Genomic DNA, 17,957 nt, shown 5'->3' with positions numbered 1-17,957 from the left:
AGATGAGAGATGCAATTTACATGATCTGGATTACAGAATGCCTTTTTCTCTAGAGTACTTAAATTACTTAAGTTTCTCTCCAGGGAAATGTAAGGCAGTGTTGCATTATAACCAATTCCTTAATAAGTTGATGAAGCAAACGCTGCCAGAGTCTGGGACCTAAGTGAGATTAGAGTGGAAAAATGAGATCTTGAAAGTCAGCCTCTGTGATAAGAAAAAGCCACCCTCCTCTGCATCCCTTCCCCATCTTTCCTGTTTTCTGAGAATAAACTGGTGAAATAACTAGTACTTACTACAATATTTCTTGATTTCATACTGTCTCTGTGGTTGAATCTATATCATGGCATGCTGAGAATCCATTGAAAAGTGAAAATTGAAGACAAATTGGAAACATAACAGAAATGGTGCGAAATTATAGGAAAAGGTAGCCTGGGTAGATGTGATTTGTAGGATCACTGACCCTACCTTGATCTGGGAATATTTAAACAGTACCCAGACATTCAGTTATTAATACATAAAACTTATACTCAAGTTCTTGAAATTTAGTTCTAGACTTGGGGGAAATGCACAGAGTAAAAGTATCAGTCACCTGTTTGTTTTTTGTGAAATCAAACTAAATCAGTTAGCTGATGAAATGCCGTTCATTCTCTTTACCATCACAAAAACCTGGCCTGTGACAGAGGCAGTGTTGTCAGCCTGTGGACCACTAACTGTTGGTGCCTGTGGAGTCAGAAGAGCTGGAGGCCAGGGCCTAGGAACCTGCTTTCTTAGCAAGCTTCCCATTTCATACCTAAGCACAAAACGTTGAGTAGCATTAGTCTAGTGAAATGGAATTCATACACTGGAACTAAGAGCACATTTCCTGCTGCCCAGAGCTATTGGACCAGGTTGGATTTGGTTTAGTTTGGTTTGGTTTCTTGTTGAACTCCCATACTGGGAGTATAGGAGTTAATCATACTCCTTAGTTCACTGCCCAGGATCAATGCTGCTTCCTGCAAACTTTCCCTTAATTTCATTCATCTATCCCTTTTCCCCCGCTGTTTCTTAATCCCCATTCCTCAAACCAGTGGCAGCCATTCTGAAATTTTAATGCATATTCTTGTTTTAACATGTATTCATAAAAAATGTGGATTTGTGTGTGCACATGTATTTTATTTTTTTTTTTTTTTGGCACACGGGCTTAGTTGCTCCGTGGCATGTGGGATCTTCCTGGAGCTGGGATCGAACCTGTGACCTCTGCATTGTCAGGCAGATTCTTAACCACTGCGCCACCTAGGAAGCCCACATGTATTTTAAATTACGTAAATGCTAGTGTGTCACCCATATCTGTCTGTTTCTGACTCGTTCACTTTATACCATATTTTCTTTTTTTTAATAACTTTTTTCTAATAACTCCTTTTTAAATATTTTTTAATTTATTTATTTTATTTTTTATTTATTGGCTGCATTGGGTCTTTGTTGCTGCGCACGGGCTTTTTGTAATTGTGGCAAGCAGGGGCTACTCTTCACTGCAGTGAGCAGGCTTCTTATTGCAGTGGCTTCTCTTGTTATGGAGCAAAGGCTCTAGGCACTTGGGCTTCAGTAGTTGCGGTGTGTGGGCTCAAGAGTGTGGCTCGTGGGCTCTAGACAAGTTCAGTAGTTGTGGAACATGGGCTTAGTTGCTCCACGGCATGTGGGATCTTCCCAGACGAGGGCTCGAACCAGTGTCCCCTGCATTGGCAGGCAGATACTTAACCACTGCGCCACCAGGGGAGCCCGTATACAGTGCACCCACTGTACCTTATCTAGCCATCCTGCTAATGCCAGTGTTAATTAAGGATCTTTTAATTTGGGTGAAGCATTTCCAAAGGTCCTAAACTATTTTCTTTAATGTTTTTATTGTTATTTTCCTTGTTTGATTGTTCACCTTTCTCTTTGCAGGAGCTCCAGAAAGCCGTGGACCACCGCAAAGCCATCATCCTCTCCATCAATCTGTGCAGCTCCGAGTTCACTCAGACTGGTAGTGAGGAGAGCCAGGATCTGCAGGATCGATTGTCCCAGATGAACGGGCGCTGGGACCGCGTGTGCTCCCTGCTGGAGGAGTGGCGGGGCCTTCTTCAGGACGCACTGATGCAGTGTCAGGTCTGTGGGGCTTTGGGCCGGCCATGCTCTGAAGTCAAGCATTTCCAGTGTAGCTGAGTCTGTGACTTGATTTATCAAGGTCACTACAGGGATACAGTTACTCCCCTAAGTCAGGATTTGAGTGAGATAACTTTGTGCGCAAAGTTTTCATCTTACTGGAGAATTTGTACATGTGACCGGGAGTTCAAAGTCCCCATCTTCTTTACAGCTAGCAAGAGACTATTCCCACAAGTTTATCTCAGCCTCGCCATTCCTCCTTCGCCTCATTCCTTCATTTCATTCATTCACTCAAATGGTATTTTGCGAGTACACAGGAAGACATTTCTTGAACATCCAAGTGAGCATCACAATTATTTACTCATCCATTCAGACCACAATTATTTGCCAGAGGTTTACAGTCTGACAGATACTGTTCTAAGCAGACAGCATACAGCCCAGCCTCTGCTTTTGTTGGGGAAGACAGATGATAAAAGTGCAAATAAATGCTTAATTCAGCTACTTACAGATGTTGATGATAAGAGTAACGGAAAGAAGCACTTTGAGAAGGCGAACAAGGAAGTTGTGTGGATGTTTGAGCTGATACTGGAAGTATGTTGCCATGAAGGCGATCAAGCAGCTGGCAAGTCCCAGAAGCAGGAAGGGGCTTAGTGTCTTCAAGGACAGATGAGAGGGCAGTGTGGTCAGAGAGTAGTCAGAGGGGAAGGAAGGGATGAGAAAGATGTCTTTGAGGACAGAGAGGCCAGTGTGATCAGAGAGTCAGTCGTCAAAGGGGAAGGAAGGGATGAGAAAGATTGGGGAGGTGGTCGGGAAGCAGAACATGCAGAGCTCTGTGGGTCCTGGCCAGGAGTTTGGGTTATAATCTGAGCAGGATGGGAAGCCTATTTTCCAGGACTGTACGTGCCCCAAGAGTAATAATAGCTCCTTGAAAGCAGGTACCCAAACTGTGTTTTCACCCCTGCACCCTCTCCTAGTACAGTGCCTCCACGTTGGAAATCTTCTGTAACTATACCTTAAATAAGTGAACACATGGAGAGGTGGGATTGAATTTAGGCCTCCAAAGATGGGAAGATTTGAAGACAAGAGGAAGAGAGAGGAGCAGAGCTGCTTCCCTCCACACTGTATGATAGCCCTAGAAATTATGTATTTTGATGCCAATTTTCCCTATGTCTAATTTTTCCCTCGAGTAATAAATTAGATGCTTTTGGTAAGAACATGAACTTAGATAATTACGACAACTCCGGTGCCTTCCTTAGAAAGGAGTTGTGTATAGGATCTGAAAACCAACGGTAGAAATTGTAAAGCAGGGATACTTAAGCTGTGAGTGAAAGAAAAATATCTCATTCAAGATGATTGTATGTTCCATGTTTTTTTTCATAGGATTTCCATGAAATGAGTCATGGTTTGCTTCTTATGCTGGAGAACATCGACAGAAGGAAAAATGAAATTGTCCCTGTTGATTCTCACCTTGATGCAGAGATACTTCAGGACCATCACAAACAGCTTATGGTAAGATGTACAGACTCGGGCGGCCTATTGTTATGTTAGAGGTGATACTACTTATTTACCTTTTACATTATAATCTCTTAGTCTTTCTTTACCCCTCATGATTTCCCATCTCTGTGAAGCAAACACGTGCATAGAAGATGACATCTACTAGCTTTAGAATCTCATTCTAAAGCCATTGCTCATTTTAAAATCTCAGACGGTCTTCTTCTTAATTAGCTTGTTTTTATCGTCAAGTCTTTGGAATTATACTTATTTTTCATTTAAACTATACATGTTGAATCTATATCCCAAGAATATATTGGGTGGCTGATAGTAAAAGGACATTAAAACTATTAAAATAGAGACCATTAAGGCTTCTTAAGAAGAATTAAATATTCAGATTCAACACCAACCTTAGCACCAAATTTTCTGAAAGCTAAGACAACAAGGGAAACATGGTAAGTTAAATGACTTTCATTACCAGGAAACATACCAGTTCTCAAGGAGCAGGAAATCTTTTCCAGTACTAAATTCAAAAGGAAATCTGCAGGATTTCTGTGTAGATTCTTATACAAAGAACTTTGGACAATATAATATACAGTGTACTTAAGTGATTTTATAGAAAATAAAGAAGCATTTTTGAGTTCCATTAGGAGAAAATGATTTGCATTTTGTCACTTTCTGTATTTTTAAAATGCTGTCTCTTAACATTTAACATGCTAACCTAACCAACAGAATTGTCAGCTTTAGTTCAGTACCATAAAGGTCTTAGAAACCAGGAGGAAATAGCTATGCAGCTGCATTTTTGCTAGACTTTTGACCTCAGACATTAAGTTGCGAGTGATGAATCACCCATATATCTTTTTAAAAATCTTGAATAGATATCAGAGTATACTCTACATACTTGAGTTTTTCTATATTTATATGTTAATGTTTTACTTTTCCTTTTAAAAGAATATTTTATGTCTCATCTGCATAATACTTTATATTTTAAATACTCTGACGTACATTCACCAATTTGAACCTTTCAATAATATTTACTGTGGACCAGACAGGAATTAATATCATCATTTTACCAAATGATAAAACTGAGATCAAAAAGGTTCCAGGGTCTTATAGGATGCTTTTTGGCAGAGGCAAGATTAGAACAGAGGCTCCTGATTCCCAAACATCACGGGCTGCTGTGTCTGTCCTTACGTGAGCACAGCATTCTGATGCTCAGGTATAATTGTCCACTAAGTTAAAGTGATGTCATTCTGCACTTTTGGAACTTCCTCTAGTTATTGAAAATTCTTAGGAAAAAATGTCTTATTCTATTCATAGCAAATAAGGCGTGAGCTGTTGGAATCCCAACTCAAAGTGGCCTCACTGCAAGACATGTCTTGCCAACTGTTGGTGAATGCTGAAGGCACAGACTGTTTAGAAGCCAAAGAAAAAGTCCACGTGATTGGAAATCGGCTCAAACTTCTCTTGAAGGAGGTCAGTCGTCATATCAAGGAGCTGGAGAAGTTATTAGACATATCAAGCAGTCAGCAGGTAAGCTCTCAACAGACATCACTGTGCAGCGTTTCCTACAGGAAACGAAACAAGCATCATCTTGATCCGTTTTAGTGACTCTGAATGTAGTGCTTGTCGGAATGGAGCATCCTCTCAATCACTGCTCTTACAAGTCTGTCTCAAAATAAAAAAGCGACTCAAAAACTTTCATAATAGGACACTACTTTTGATTCTGTTACATCCAAAAAACCTCTTGTAATTGTTACTGCTAACCCTATTACCACCACTATTGTGGCATTTTATTTTACCCAGTTGATTTAAGAATTCATGTGCTTTCTGAAACACAGGGAGAGTAGGTCACAACCAATTGTTGCATATGAGTTTCATATTCAAACCTTAGGAGGCATGAATCCTCCTGACACAGATAGCAGTTAAATCATAGAAAATGTTCTCTGCTTTTATTTATTTATTTATTTATCTATCTATCTATTTTTAAATCTACCGCATCGTGGTAGTATTGTCGGTTTTAAGAAATGCATTTGCAGGTAAGACTTCAAACATTCAATTGCAACATCCTGTTATGAACATACAAACACACTGCAGGCAAGAGAACAAGCTACTCCCAATAACAGCAGTGCCAGAGACAGTACACTTTCTCTGATGCCAAAAGGCAGGCTCCTAGGTGACGGACCATCTTTTGCTTCTAACTCAATAGATTTGGTTCCTCTCTGACCTGAGCACCCTGCAGCTGTAAGGCAGAGTCCTTCACCCCTTGCCTTCAACCCATGCCCATCCATGTCAGTAAGAAATGATAAAGCTCCAAGTGGCCCAGTAATAAGAAAGCTACATCTGTATTTTCCAGAAGGGCCAAACTCGCAACCAGGAAAGCCCAACATGCTAGAAGAATTAGGTTCTGTTCTTTCTGCAGTTGTCTGATTCTATTTTTCCCAGGAAATGGTTTGAGGGATGGATGAGGATGAAGTGGGAAATACTTTACAGGTCACAAAGCCGTCGTGGCTCTGGGACATGGAGTCATTAAGAGAGTCTGTTTCCCACGTAGGATTTGTCCTCCTGGTCTTCTGCTGATGAACTAGACACCTCGGGATCTGTGAGTCCTACATCAGGAAGAAGTACCCCAAACAGACAGAACACGGTAACTTTCCACTGGTCATTTTCAGTTGGCCCACGGGAGGGAACACTGGGGCGTGACAGTCTTTGTACCTAACACAGGGTCCATGGGCTGTCCCCCTGCAAAGCAGGGGCCCCCATATGACATGGGGTTGTCACACAGTGACGCAGAGAAGCTCTGTTTCCTCAGCCCTGCCTCGAACCCTCCCCACACGCACTCAGGGATGGAAAGAGCACTTCTGTTTCTCGGAAGAATCAGGGTTCCATGTGTGGTTGGTATGCAGGGAGACAAATTATTTTTCTTGCTCGAAGGGCCATCTCTAGAACGGTGCTCCCTTGTGCCTTTGGTGGCCCCTCCCTTCAAACCACCACCACCATAGTCCACCTAAAAAAAGGTAGGCTCCACTTAAAGGGGTGCCTCAGCCAGAGGTGGACAAAAAACTGTGAGCGTCTCACGAGAGCATTGACTTTATAAGACGAATGGAGGTTCTGTTGACTCTCAAGCAGAGAAGCTCCTGAAGGTGGTCTTGAAGGTTTTAAGCGATTGTATTGCCCCCAGGGTGGCAACAACTCAAGCTGACTCACCCACAAGGCCTGTGGGGGGCTGTCTCACCGGCACACAATTAGGAGGAAACGATCACTTTGGCCCCTGCTACCCTCTATACCTTGATTTCTCTGTGTAATTAGAAGCTTGTTTTTCGTTCTGTTTTTTTTCCTTTGGTCCGGCTTTATGATTATATTCATTTTATTATCATCCCATTTTCCTTAGTTTTTAGAAGTATTGATTTCGTTTGTATTTTTTTTGTTATAAACACTTAAGTTCTATGCTGATAAATGTTATTATCTTTTTAGGATTGTTTTTCACTACATTCACTAGTTTCCTATAGATCCTAGTTTAAGAATGTGAAGGAAGACTGGCTTTTCAAGTCAAATGTTAGCGTTTATTTAACTTGAGTCTTTAACTTTCTGGGTCTTCATCACTCTACACAGAATAATCTCACATTGCCGTTATTTTTATCTACCAAGGATTTTAATACTGTTCTAGAAGATGAAAAAATACGTAAAGTATACTTGAAATACGCGACATGGCGTACTGAATTTTGTGTTTACTGTAAGTAAATATACAGAGATCTTTGGCTAGTGTAGAGTCATTTGTGTTTCTACCATGAAAAGTGGGGGGAATATACCCCTCGTGGTGTGAATGCCCAGACCGCCATGTTTCTTCAATGATGAATGATACGGATGCAAATTGATTTCACTTCTTCAACAAAAGAAAAGCCAGTTTCCTTGATTCATGGGTACTGATCATTTCATTTGATTTATATTTCCTTTGCTGCACTTTTAGTTTAATTTTCATCAGTAGCTTGTCCTTATTTGCCTGGACTGAACATTCTTCTTTCTTTACCCCTGTTCATTGCAAACAGCCACGAGGCAAATGTAGTCTCTCACAGCCTGGACCCTCTGTCAACAGTCCACATAGCAGGTACCTTATTCTCCTGGTTTCCACACTGTTCTAGAATGCCAAGAGGATGATGAAAATTGTCCATGATTTAAGTAGGCCTGTACCTGGTCTGCCTCAGGGTAGCTGAGAAACGACTCATTTCAGTCCACACCCTTTCCTAATAAATTGGAAGAGACTTCTCGAGGTGGGAAGTACAAGAAAATCTCAGAGAGTAAAATATCAGGACCCCACCAAAATTTTGTTTAACTGTACCTAGGCCATCTGGTACTTTTCATCCAATGCTTTTTATTCTGTGTGCTCGTAAAGATTCGATAGCCCTGGTGCCACAGCGCAATTTGATTCATGGCAGAATTTCATCATCCTCTTTATTTCTAGATTTTACAATAAGTCAGGTAATAGATCAATGAATTATTTTACCATTTCCAGAACCCACAAATCTGAATAAAATATACTAACATACCCAGCTTTTTATTTTATTTTCGTGTTTTATCCAGATCGTGGGTTTTGGATTCTCAAAATGGCAAGTCCTAATTTGGTATTACTTAAAATTTATAAGCACTTGCTCTCTTCTGCTTATCCTAAAACTTCTCTTCAGCCAGCACACTCAGTCACTCACCTTCCTGACACTTGGCAAGCTCTTTCCCTTTGGAAACAAGAGCAGTTCAGTGCCCCTGCCCGGAACCTCCAGAGAACCCCTTCACAGCTGCCACTCTGCTGCATGCCTGGCTTCCAACAATCCCTGTCTGCAGTTAGCAGCGCTTTGCCTTCTTCGTTGTCAGTGTGATGTCTGTGCCCCCCGGCCCTCTCACTAATCAGTTCACATTTCCTCAGACAACTTTCTAAAAACAAAAATCCCGTCCTTGGAAGCTGATCCCTCATTCCAATCATGAGCAGTTCACTGTTCAAGTAGTCGGCCCCTCTGGAAACTTATCACCACTGAGCTGGAATCCCAATTCCTGGAAGGAGGGTGGGGCATGAGGACGTGTCAACAAGCCCTGAGTAATGGTTTTTGCTTTCCAGCTGTGTGCGGAAGGGGCTGGCCTTTGCATCTGGTCATTTCCGCTCAGCTGAAGTAATGCAGAGTGGATTTTGATGTGCTTTCTGATTTCAAGCTTCCCTTCACTATGTTTTTCTTTTTCTTTCTTTTTTTTTTTTTTGATTTCTTTCCCTTTGGTTTGGTTTGATGACAATTTTGTGGGGTTTTCTTTTGTCCATAACATAATATCAATAATGAAACATGAATGGAGAAAAACTCACAGGGATTTTTGAAGATAATGATGGACTTCTCCAGGTGCTCTGATATTTTCTTAGCCCCCTGCAAGAAAAGACATCACGTACTATAGACAGATCACTGTTTTATGTAGTCCATCTTCTCCCCACAAATTGCTGATGTGCCGCGAACAGAGATGGGGTGTGTCCCCATCACATTCCTTTAAGGACACCAGGGATCAGTTCTGTCGCTGACATAAATGACGGTGATGAGAAGGCGAAAAGCTCTTACGTTATTGTGCAACGTCAGCAGCAAGCACCCCTTGGTTCCCAAATTTCCCCGATTCTTTCAGACCGCCACATGGCCTTCTGAAATGTCAAAGGCCTCGTTTCTTCGGGCAGCGAGTGCTTCACCGTGTCTCCTAATGGGGCTTTGCGGCTGGGACAGCCACGTTCTCACTGTGACATCCGCAAGGCACCTTGCAGCTCTGCTCTGTCCAGCACTGTTTATTAACACCTTTCTGAGCACACAGCACAGTGTTCACTTTGCTGCTTACAGGACCTGGAATACAAACCATCTTCACCTGAGTGGGAACTTCAGCGAACACCTCGGCAGACGGGTTGTGGTTGAACATTCTTGGACTTCTTAACTGCTTGGCACCTCTGTTTGGGGTGCACCCACGTGGACAATGACAGGGAGAGTCTGCTGGGGAAGAATTAACTTCACTCACAATCCAGACTGTCATGGTGTTCCTTTACATTGAGACTTGAGATTACCTTGCGTTTGATCTTGCACTGGTCCAGCAAACTTGAGAGGTTATTGCAAAAGCACAGACAGTTTAGAATGTTGGCCCCAGTGATCTGCAATGGGAAAATTTTAGGCATATATTCTTCCTGAGAGGAAAGAGGCGACTTGAAAGAAACGGGGTATTAGTTTGAAGAGAGGGTTCTTATATTCTTTTTGTGGTTTAAAGTCAAATATTAATAATATTGCTTTCCTTCCGGGTACTTCGTATTGATTCTACGGTCGCTGTTCTGTGTTCTCTTACATGATAGAAGCCTACATATGCAATGATGCCAATGTTTACAGGACAGCAACTATGTTTGGGCCCTGTGCCCACAAAATTAATATAGTATGGTTCTCGTCATAAAAGACTTGCAGTATGTCAGAATCTAAAGATCCCCTAAATCAATTACAAGGAGCTCCTCAGGACTCTTTAAAATTCTGAACATTTGAAAAACATCTGAAAATCCACATTCATAATAACTACGCACAGTTTTTGAGATGAAACCTATTGAAGACGCGTGCTTTCCCCACACTGTTTATGACAGCCCAGCTGATACTTTTTCTCTGCTTTTGACTTAAAATTGTCTAACCTGATAGCCAATAACTCTTCAGAATTCTACTAGAGATTAGTTGAAATTCACAAATGGGAAGATTTTACTCCGGTTTGCAGCAAGGCAAACGAATAACTGCTCCATAGTCTGAGTAGAGGGACTTGATGACTTCATCCCGAAGCCAAGAACTGTAAAACGCAAAACCTTCCCTGGGCATCTTTAGTCTTTGGCACCTTCCACACAAAGAATGGAGACAGAATAAGAAGTGGCAAATGACTGCCTGAAATACTGAAAAGGAGGGGAAAAAGACCTTATTTAAAAATGTGTGTAAGGGAGCCAAATACATGTAAGTAGGCACAGTGGGGATTTTGCATGTACACCAGGGCCTAACTGTAAACACTATTCTATTTCTTGTGGAATTTTTTTTTCCCAGGACTTCTGTCAGACTCCACCCTGGGGATTTATTTATTCAAAGCTCTCAAAGTGCCTCAGCCGAAAACAGCCCTGCCCCCGGGGCAGGCTGGACACCCGGGCTGAGAACAGTTATAGAGTAAAGCTCCAATATATTTCTTTTATATTTTGAGGTCTGCATTCCCAATGTTTCCCGGGAACAAGTCAGACGCTTTGGAAAATGCATCGCCTCTTTGAAAGCACTGCTATAAATCAGGAATATTTCCCTGATAGAAAAGGCTGAAACCAGCAAAATCCTTAAGGGGATTAGTCAGTACACCCTTGCTTTAATGACACAGATAAGAATGATCAGTTGCTGACATATTTAGCACTTAGTGTGTTCTAAGCACCGTGCTAAGCGTTGTATATCTGTTACCTCATTTAACCCTCCCATCTTAATTGTCCATTCCCAGTTTTACAGACAAGGACACCGGGGATTAGAGGCATGAAGATGTAGAATCTGAACCCAGGTCTCCCTGACTCTGGATCCTAGCTTGGTAACCACTCTGCCCGACCTAACGGGTTGGGTACTTTAAACAATCGTTCCAGACTTGGGCTACCATGGGCCGCCTGAGATAGCTTAGGACCAGCCAGAATGCTCGTTTTGGAATAAGGGGAGGCAAATCCTAGAATGATTATGGGAATTTGTCTTCTGAACCACATATCCAGGGAATAAAGGCCATTCACACAAGAACAGGCTTAACGAGATCCTAGACAACCTGATATTTCCTCACAAAAAGTTTCTGTTCCCCTGCTGCCACTGTTCGCTAACAGGTCACAAAAAGAATGGAAAGTGGCTTCTCCTTTGTGTTGAAATGATGTATACACAGAGGTAACTCATTTTATTTCCTTACTGATGTAAAATTTTTGAGATGAGTCACACTCCACGTGCACAGTCTTCAGGCTTCTCACAGCCCTTGGCCAGACTTTCTTTCCTGTGCTGTGTTCATATGTGTGGTCCCCTCCGCTGCAGCCTCCTTCTCTCACCACTATACATATTTTTGGAAGGAGATGAAACAACGCCCGGGAAGTTACGTACCCCCAAATTTGAGTGAGTGAGGGGAAGTGAGAAAAATAATAAAATAATATTTACTTGTAGAAAATAAGCATGTTTTCGCTGGACAGGATTATCTGAAATATATCCACTGATTAAGTTCTTTAGGTAAGTTCACACATTCAGTTTTCCCTATCAACACAGTCTCTACTGCATCTGTTTGTGGAATAAGGCCATTGGAGAGTGATGAGTGGCGGCTCAACGAGATGTCTTTGTTTCTTCCCCTTGTCAAATTTCCCAAGACTTGAAACTTACGTGATTTTAGGTCAATAGATTAGATATTAAAAGTGCCCTTTTACTTGGTATCATTAACCTGTTAGTACTAGAAACACTAGAACAGGTTCACCCTGAGCAGAGGCAACTTTGGGCTCTTTGAAACCTTGGTAATTGCCCCAAGCAGGTGGCATTTTTTTTCAGTAGAACAATTGGACATTTCCAAGAGCAGTCAACTGCATGGAAGCTCACTAAGCACTGTGTGTTCTCTTTGTCTCTGTCTCAGCCCATTATTTCTCCCCAGGTTGCCATTCTTCAACATTAGAAAGCACGCGCTAATTAAATTATAATACGGAATGCTCTGATGCTGTTAAATGTGCCATGTCCTTCAGCAGACTCTGCAGCATCTAAGCCCGTGTTCCAAAGATGGTGACCTTTCTCAGGAGTGGACTAGTCAATGTGTAGCCCTTGTTTTGATCTTGATCTTTGGCTTAATTGTTCAGAGAAGCTAATAATTGACAAACGGGGCTATTCAGGTCTGTCAGTCAGATTATTATTATCAATCATATGCATAAATCTGCCCATCAGTAATGTCCGTAAGTGTCTCCTAAAGAAAGAGTCAGTTAGAAATCTCCCTCATTATATTTAGAAACCGAATAATAAAGAAACGTGGAACTCTCTCTTGTGCTTCTGTTATAACTGAGACAGGTGACAGGTGGAGAGTATTGCTTGCCAGAGCATATTTTCAGGTCAAGGAAAAGATGTATTGAAGGAAGATTCAATCCAGAGCTCATGGGTAACTATTCAGTCCTTCTCCAAACACTTTTAAACCACTGAATTCATAAATTGTCAGAACCAAAAAGATTTTAGGATGTTAATGCATCTTCATCTTTGCAAAACACTGAAAACCAAAGAGACTAAATTACTTGCCCACGATTGTACAACTGCCTCCAAACAAAAAGCCCTCGTATCCATACACTGACTTGATGATCTGTGTAATACCGTGACGCTTTATGATTAGAGGCCTTTAGATACGAGGAAACCACTCACCTCCAAGTATTTTAGGATACAGGTATGATCTTCTTTGCTTCTACGTGGAAGATACCTGCGACGTAAATAGGACCTGGGTGACCTTCATTCACGTCACCAGACAACAAAACATTACAGAGAGCATGGTAGTCAGGGACTTCGGAACCCTGAGTGCCTGCTAGAGCTCTTCCTTTAATTGTGGATTTGGGGCAGGTGGTTTACTCTATTTATAAAGCCTAAGTTCTGGGAGTTAAAATACCAGAGTTGAAATCTCAATTCTGCCACTTGCTAGCTGTATGACCTTGAGCTGGTCACCTTACTTCTCTGCTCCTCCTTTACATCAGCTGTAAAATGAAGATGACAAGCACACTGAGGACTGTTGTGGGAATTAAGTGAGAGAACCCAAGGCAAATGCCCAGCAGTTAGAGGAGTACATGTGAACTCCTCTCAGCTTTTTATTTGCAAAATTAAAGATGGATTGGATACTCTCTAAGGCCTTATTGCAATACAAATATTTTACAGTTAGGTAACTAGAGAAGTTTCTGTTTAATAGGCATGTGACATACTTCTTTTATGCTTTAGTATATCTTCACAAAATATACAGTTTCTCCTCTTCAGCTCTTTGGGAATAACTCATTGGTCTTAGCAGAGGGCAGTTAATCAGTTTGACCACTAGATGGTGGTTGAACCCTTGTGGCCTCGCAGTTGGTAGACTATTTACACTGACCAGTTAGTGGAAGACGTAAAATGTATAAAATATGAAACTTGCAAGTTGGAAGACCACTTAGTCTAATTTGAAGAATTTGAGGAAGAGGTTGTAGCATAGAGGCAAAGTGAGTTGTTCAAGGTTTGTGAATCAGAAAAGAATGCAGTCCCAATTCAGGCCAGGGATTTGTATTTTCCTCATACTATGAGAGCTGCAGTAGAAACAGAGTATAGTGCACGGCTGCTCAGAGCTTCTGCAGGGCTAGTCTGGTCTGTTTGTCTCACATAATTTCTTTGGTAGTTTAATGAAAGAGTTTGACTAGTCCCTTTGTTCCCTTTTAAGGGGATTATGTCTGTTTCTTTTCTTAACATTTTTTTTTTTTTTTTTTTTTGGTGTCACTCCTTATCCCTCACTGATACCAGTGTAATTTGTCTTCAGAAATGAATGGCTAATAGGGTAGCTGGAGACAGTGTTTTCTCATGAGATAAACATACAGAGTAACCAATACAGTTTTCACACCTTCGTATTTCTCCAGTAACCTCACATTCAGTGCCCTTAATGTTAAACCATTAGAGAATTCATACTAGGTGTGGGGGAATGGGTCTCGTTGGTACATCTATTCTTTTTGCTTCTGCGATGTTGTGTGTGTGTGAGTGGACACGATTCCTCTTGTAAACAACATTTCTGTCCTCATCTTTTCCACTAGTAACCAAACAAAACATTCATGGATGCTCACAAAGAGAAAACAGTGCTACCCACCCAGAACCTACTTCCATATTCAATATTTCACAGGCAGTCTTTCTTATGAATTCTGAAATTCATGCTTCATCTCTAAGGCACTGTTTCCAAGTAGATGGGGAAATTAGACAGGAAAACTTGGAGTCTAGAAGGAGCCTTCAGGATGATAATCTGTCTTCAGAAAGTGTGTCCGTTTCCCAAATTCCCAGAGCTAGTGATGGAAGGATCAGCCTGGGATTGATGTCGTTCAGCACCAGTGTTCTGTAGACTGACTCCACTGCCAACCTTGTTCTTACAGCTTTGGAACCCACTAATGTCAGGGCCAGTTGCTGATTCAGTGCAAGATGAAACCAGGGTATACTCTAAGATTAATTCAATTCTGTGAGTCTCTGCAAAATGACTGCAGCTGTTCTTGTCCTTGCTGCTTGGACTTTGGCACACCCAGGACAGCTAAATGGGAGAGATACTTTGTGTCATCCTGACAGCAACTAATTTTGCCTAACGGTGCTCCTGATATTCTTAAACCAAAAATGTACTGCATCAAACATACACATTTTAATTATCCCGGATCTACTTAACGTATGCGGGTAGAGTATGTGTAGAGCAATTAACTTTGTTGATGGAAAATGTTTTACCAAATTAAGGGGTGGAATTTGAACCCGATTAGTTACCTTTAGTTGACTAAATGTCTATTTTCCATCAGTGCAGTTTCCAAACAACTCTTCATTTGGTGGTGGGGAGATCGCCTAGGTGTACTGCAGAAGGCTGGCAGGTAATTGCCAGGTTGGGTTTTGTTCAGCCTGACCCTTTAACCTCCAGGAAGGTGAGGAAGCAAAAAGCAGCATCCATCCAATATTTGAGACATTTGAATTATTAATGTCGATTCTTCTCTCAGGTCCATAAAAGGTGGCTCCGATTCCTCCCTTTCTGAGCCTCAGCCGGCTCGGTCCGGCCGAGCCTTCCTGTTCAGAGTCCTCCGAGCGGCTCTTCCTCTTCAGCTCCTCCTGCTGCTCCTCATCGGGCTCGCGTGCCTAGTACCGATGTCAGAGGAAGACTACAGTTGCGCCCTCTCCAACAATTTTGCCCGATCATTCCACCCCATGCTCAGATACACAAATGGCCCGCCTCCACTCTGAACCCAGCAGTGCTGTCTGCAGCAGTGCTGGTAGCCTGAGGAGGATTTGGCCTAGGGCAATCCCAGACTAGCAAAGAGAGGACCCGAGTCTTGGCAGATGCCCTCGGTGCGGCAGCTGTAGCTCGCCTCCATATCCCGTGTGTGCAGATCATGGCTTTGGAGGTGACGATGAACCATGACAGGAGGAGAGCAAATAGACACAGAAGGTTTGGAAGAAATTCTGTTTGAAACTGAGCCTCAGCACTAAAGAGACTCAGGACCTCCACTGTTCCCTGGATGCGTGGCCCATCCTGTGCATACCCAGGAACTTCTGGAGACCACCTGGGCAGCTTTCCCACGGTTCTGCTCCATCCGTTCGATAAGTGACACTACCTGAGCGACACATCGGCATCGAACAATCTGCCATCCAAGCAGTGCTGAAGATCTTTGAGAACCTTGTAACATACAGTTTTTAAGAGCTTATATGGCAGCTTCTTTTTTACCTTGTTTTCCTTTTGGGCATGATGTTCTAACCTTGCTTTAGAAGCACAAGCTGTAAATCTAAAAGGCACTTTTTTTAAAGGTGTGAAGAAAACTTGGATGTAATAAATAAAATCATGGAAGGCTTTATGTGAAAAAAAAGTTGAATGTTATAGTAAAAAAAATGATATTTATGTATGTACAGTTTGCTAAAGCCAAGTTTTGTTTGTATCAATTTCTTTGCATTTATTATAGATACTATGAAATATTTTGTCTGTGCTTTTTTTCTCCCTAAAGAAATGGCTCTCAGTTTCCCTATTAAGCAGGCACTTATCAGAACGCAACCTAAATTATCTTTTTTGTGGAATAGGTGAAGCTGAAACATAAGCACATATGAAAGAAAAGGGATGACTAGGAGTCATGTATGTTTAGACATAGAGAACTCCAGCTGATTCCTTCTCCCTTCTCCCTCCACAGCCAATCGCATCTCCCAGACGCTTGCTTCCCAGCCTCTCTCATACTCTCCTTTCTTTTCTGTTCTCATTGCACAATTGGAAGAACGTCCTATAACCTCCTGACTGAGGCCCCTTCTCCACTCCATCCCAAGGGTACCGGAAAGCCATGTGAATACCCCTAAAGCACTCTTCTAGTTAGATCCCTTCTCTGTCCCAAAATCTTCTGTTTTCATTGTCTAGAAAAAGAAATACAGTTGTAGTCCATCATTCAAGTCTAAATACAGCCAGATTTTATTCTGTTCTTCTGATATTGCCAACTAGTGTCCCTCATGGTATTTTAATCCACCGTTTTAATAATCGGAGGGAGAGGATTTATATAAAATCCAGGTTTCAGGCTTCTCTTGAGAATGGAAAGCTCACGTGTCCTGGACACATATTCCCACATGACAGTAATTGCTGGAGTGACGTGGCTGCTGTCCCTTGAAGGACAGGAGGAGACAGTTATTACATTTGCACTAATAGCCTATCAGCCTCTCTCATCGCCTGTACCAGCCTCACTCCCAGAGGTATTTGGTTCACACATCCTGCACTAACTTGAGAATTTAAACCAAGCTGAGGTACTCAGAATTACCGGGAACTGCCTTCCAGAGTTTCCACGATGTTCATAGCCCGAGTGCCTTCTCAACTAGGGGTCTGGAGGTTTTTTAGGCATTCTGATTTCTGGGCGCACTGCAGACCTTCTAATTCCATCTCTGGGGGTGGGGCAGGGAGGTCCAGCCTGGGAGCTTACATTTTAAACAGATGCCTAAGGTGATTTTAGTCCTACTAACTGTTGAAAAGCACTGCTGTATACCATCTTAGCTCCATCTTTACCATCTTAGCTCCATCTTTTTGTTCTCACTACTCCTCTCCTGCCTCACAAGGTCAGCTCAGAAGCCACCTCCTCCTTGAAGCCTTTACAGATCACTGTTGGAGTGACTTCTCTGGACTGAACTTTCCTTCTGTGGCATCTCTATTGTACTTGTTCTGCTGTCTACTGTCAGGTTATTCCTGTCTTCTTTCCCCTAGAAACTTCCTTCCCCAGGGAACAGATCAGAGTTGAGCTATTCTTTTCTAAAGAAGACAAGCTTGTGTGTAACATTTCCTGTCTTCCTGCTTCTGGAAAGACTGTGAGCAGTGGTGGAGACTGGAGTTGAAGGATGCCCTGTGCCCTCACCTGAGATGGTCCCTCTTCAGGCCTCACTCTTCCCTTGCTTCCCTGTCACCCCAGCTCCAAATACCTGGCGGTCCTGGTCTTGCTTCTAGAGCAGTCCAGCCCTTCAAGAGACACATGTTGCCATGTTATGGAAATCACCGCACGATGAGACATCAGTCATGCTGGAGGCCAGCACAAAGAGACTTCAGAGCCACTTCTCCACGTGGCAATTAACTGACTATGCATTTCCCATCACTGAAAAATTAAATGTTAAATGTGGTTG

At 42.2% G+C, this 17,957-nt stretch overlaps 1 protein-coding gene across 1 annotated transcript in view; it reads left to right on the top strand.

The window, feature by feature from the left end:
• The window catches only part of SYNE1 (spectrin repeat containing nuclear envelope protein 1), a 341,186-nt gene extending 324,894 nt beyond the window's left edge, over positions 1-16,292 (top strand). The window contains exons 138-143 of the mRNA XM_057737764.1: positions 1,921-2,121; positions 3,499-3,627; positions 4,930-5,142; positions 6,164-6,256; positions 7,656-7,714; positions 15,326-16,292. Coding sequence (XP_057593747.1) covers positions 1,921-2,121; positions 3,499-3,627; positions 4,930-5,142; positions 6,164-6,256; positions 7,656-7,714; positions 15,326-15,566 — 936 coding nt within the window. The 3' untranslated portion in view covers positions 15,567-16,292. The remainder of the gene's footprint in view (positions 1-1,920; positions 2,122-3,498; positions 3,628-4,929; positions 5,143-6,163; positions 6,257-7,655; positions 7,715-15,325) is intronic.
• Positions 16,293-17,957: the final 1,665 nt, after the last annotated feature.

The sequence above is a fragment of the Hippopotamus amphibius genome, chromosome 6 (assembly GCF_030028045.1).
Source record: "Hippopotamus amphibius kiboko isolate mHipAmp2 chromosome 6, mHipAmp2.hap2, whole genome shotgun sequence".
Taxonomy (NCBI): domain Eukaryota; kingdom Metazoa; phylum Chordata; class Mammalia; order Artiodactyla; family Hippopotamidae; genus Hippopotamus; species Hippopotamus amphibius.
This window is presented reverse-complemented; position numbering and strand designations above follow the sequence as displayed.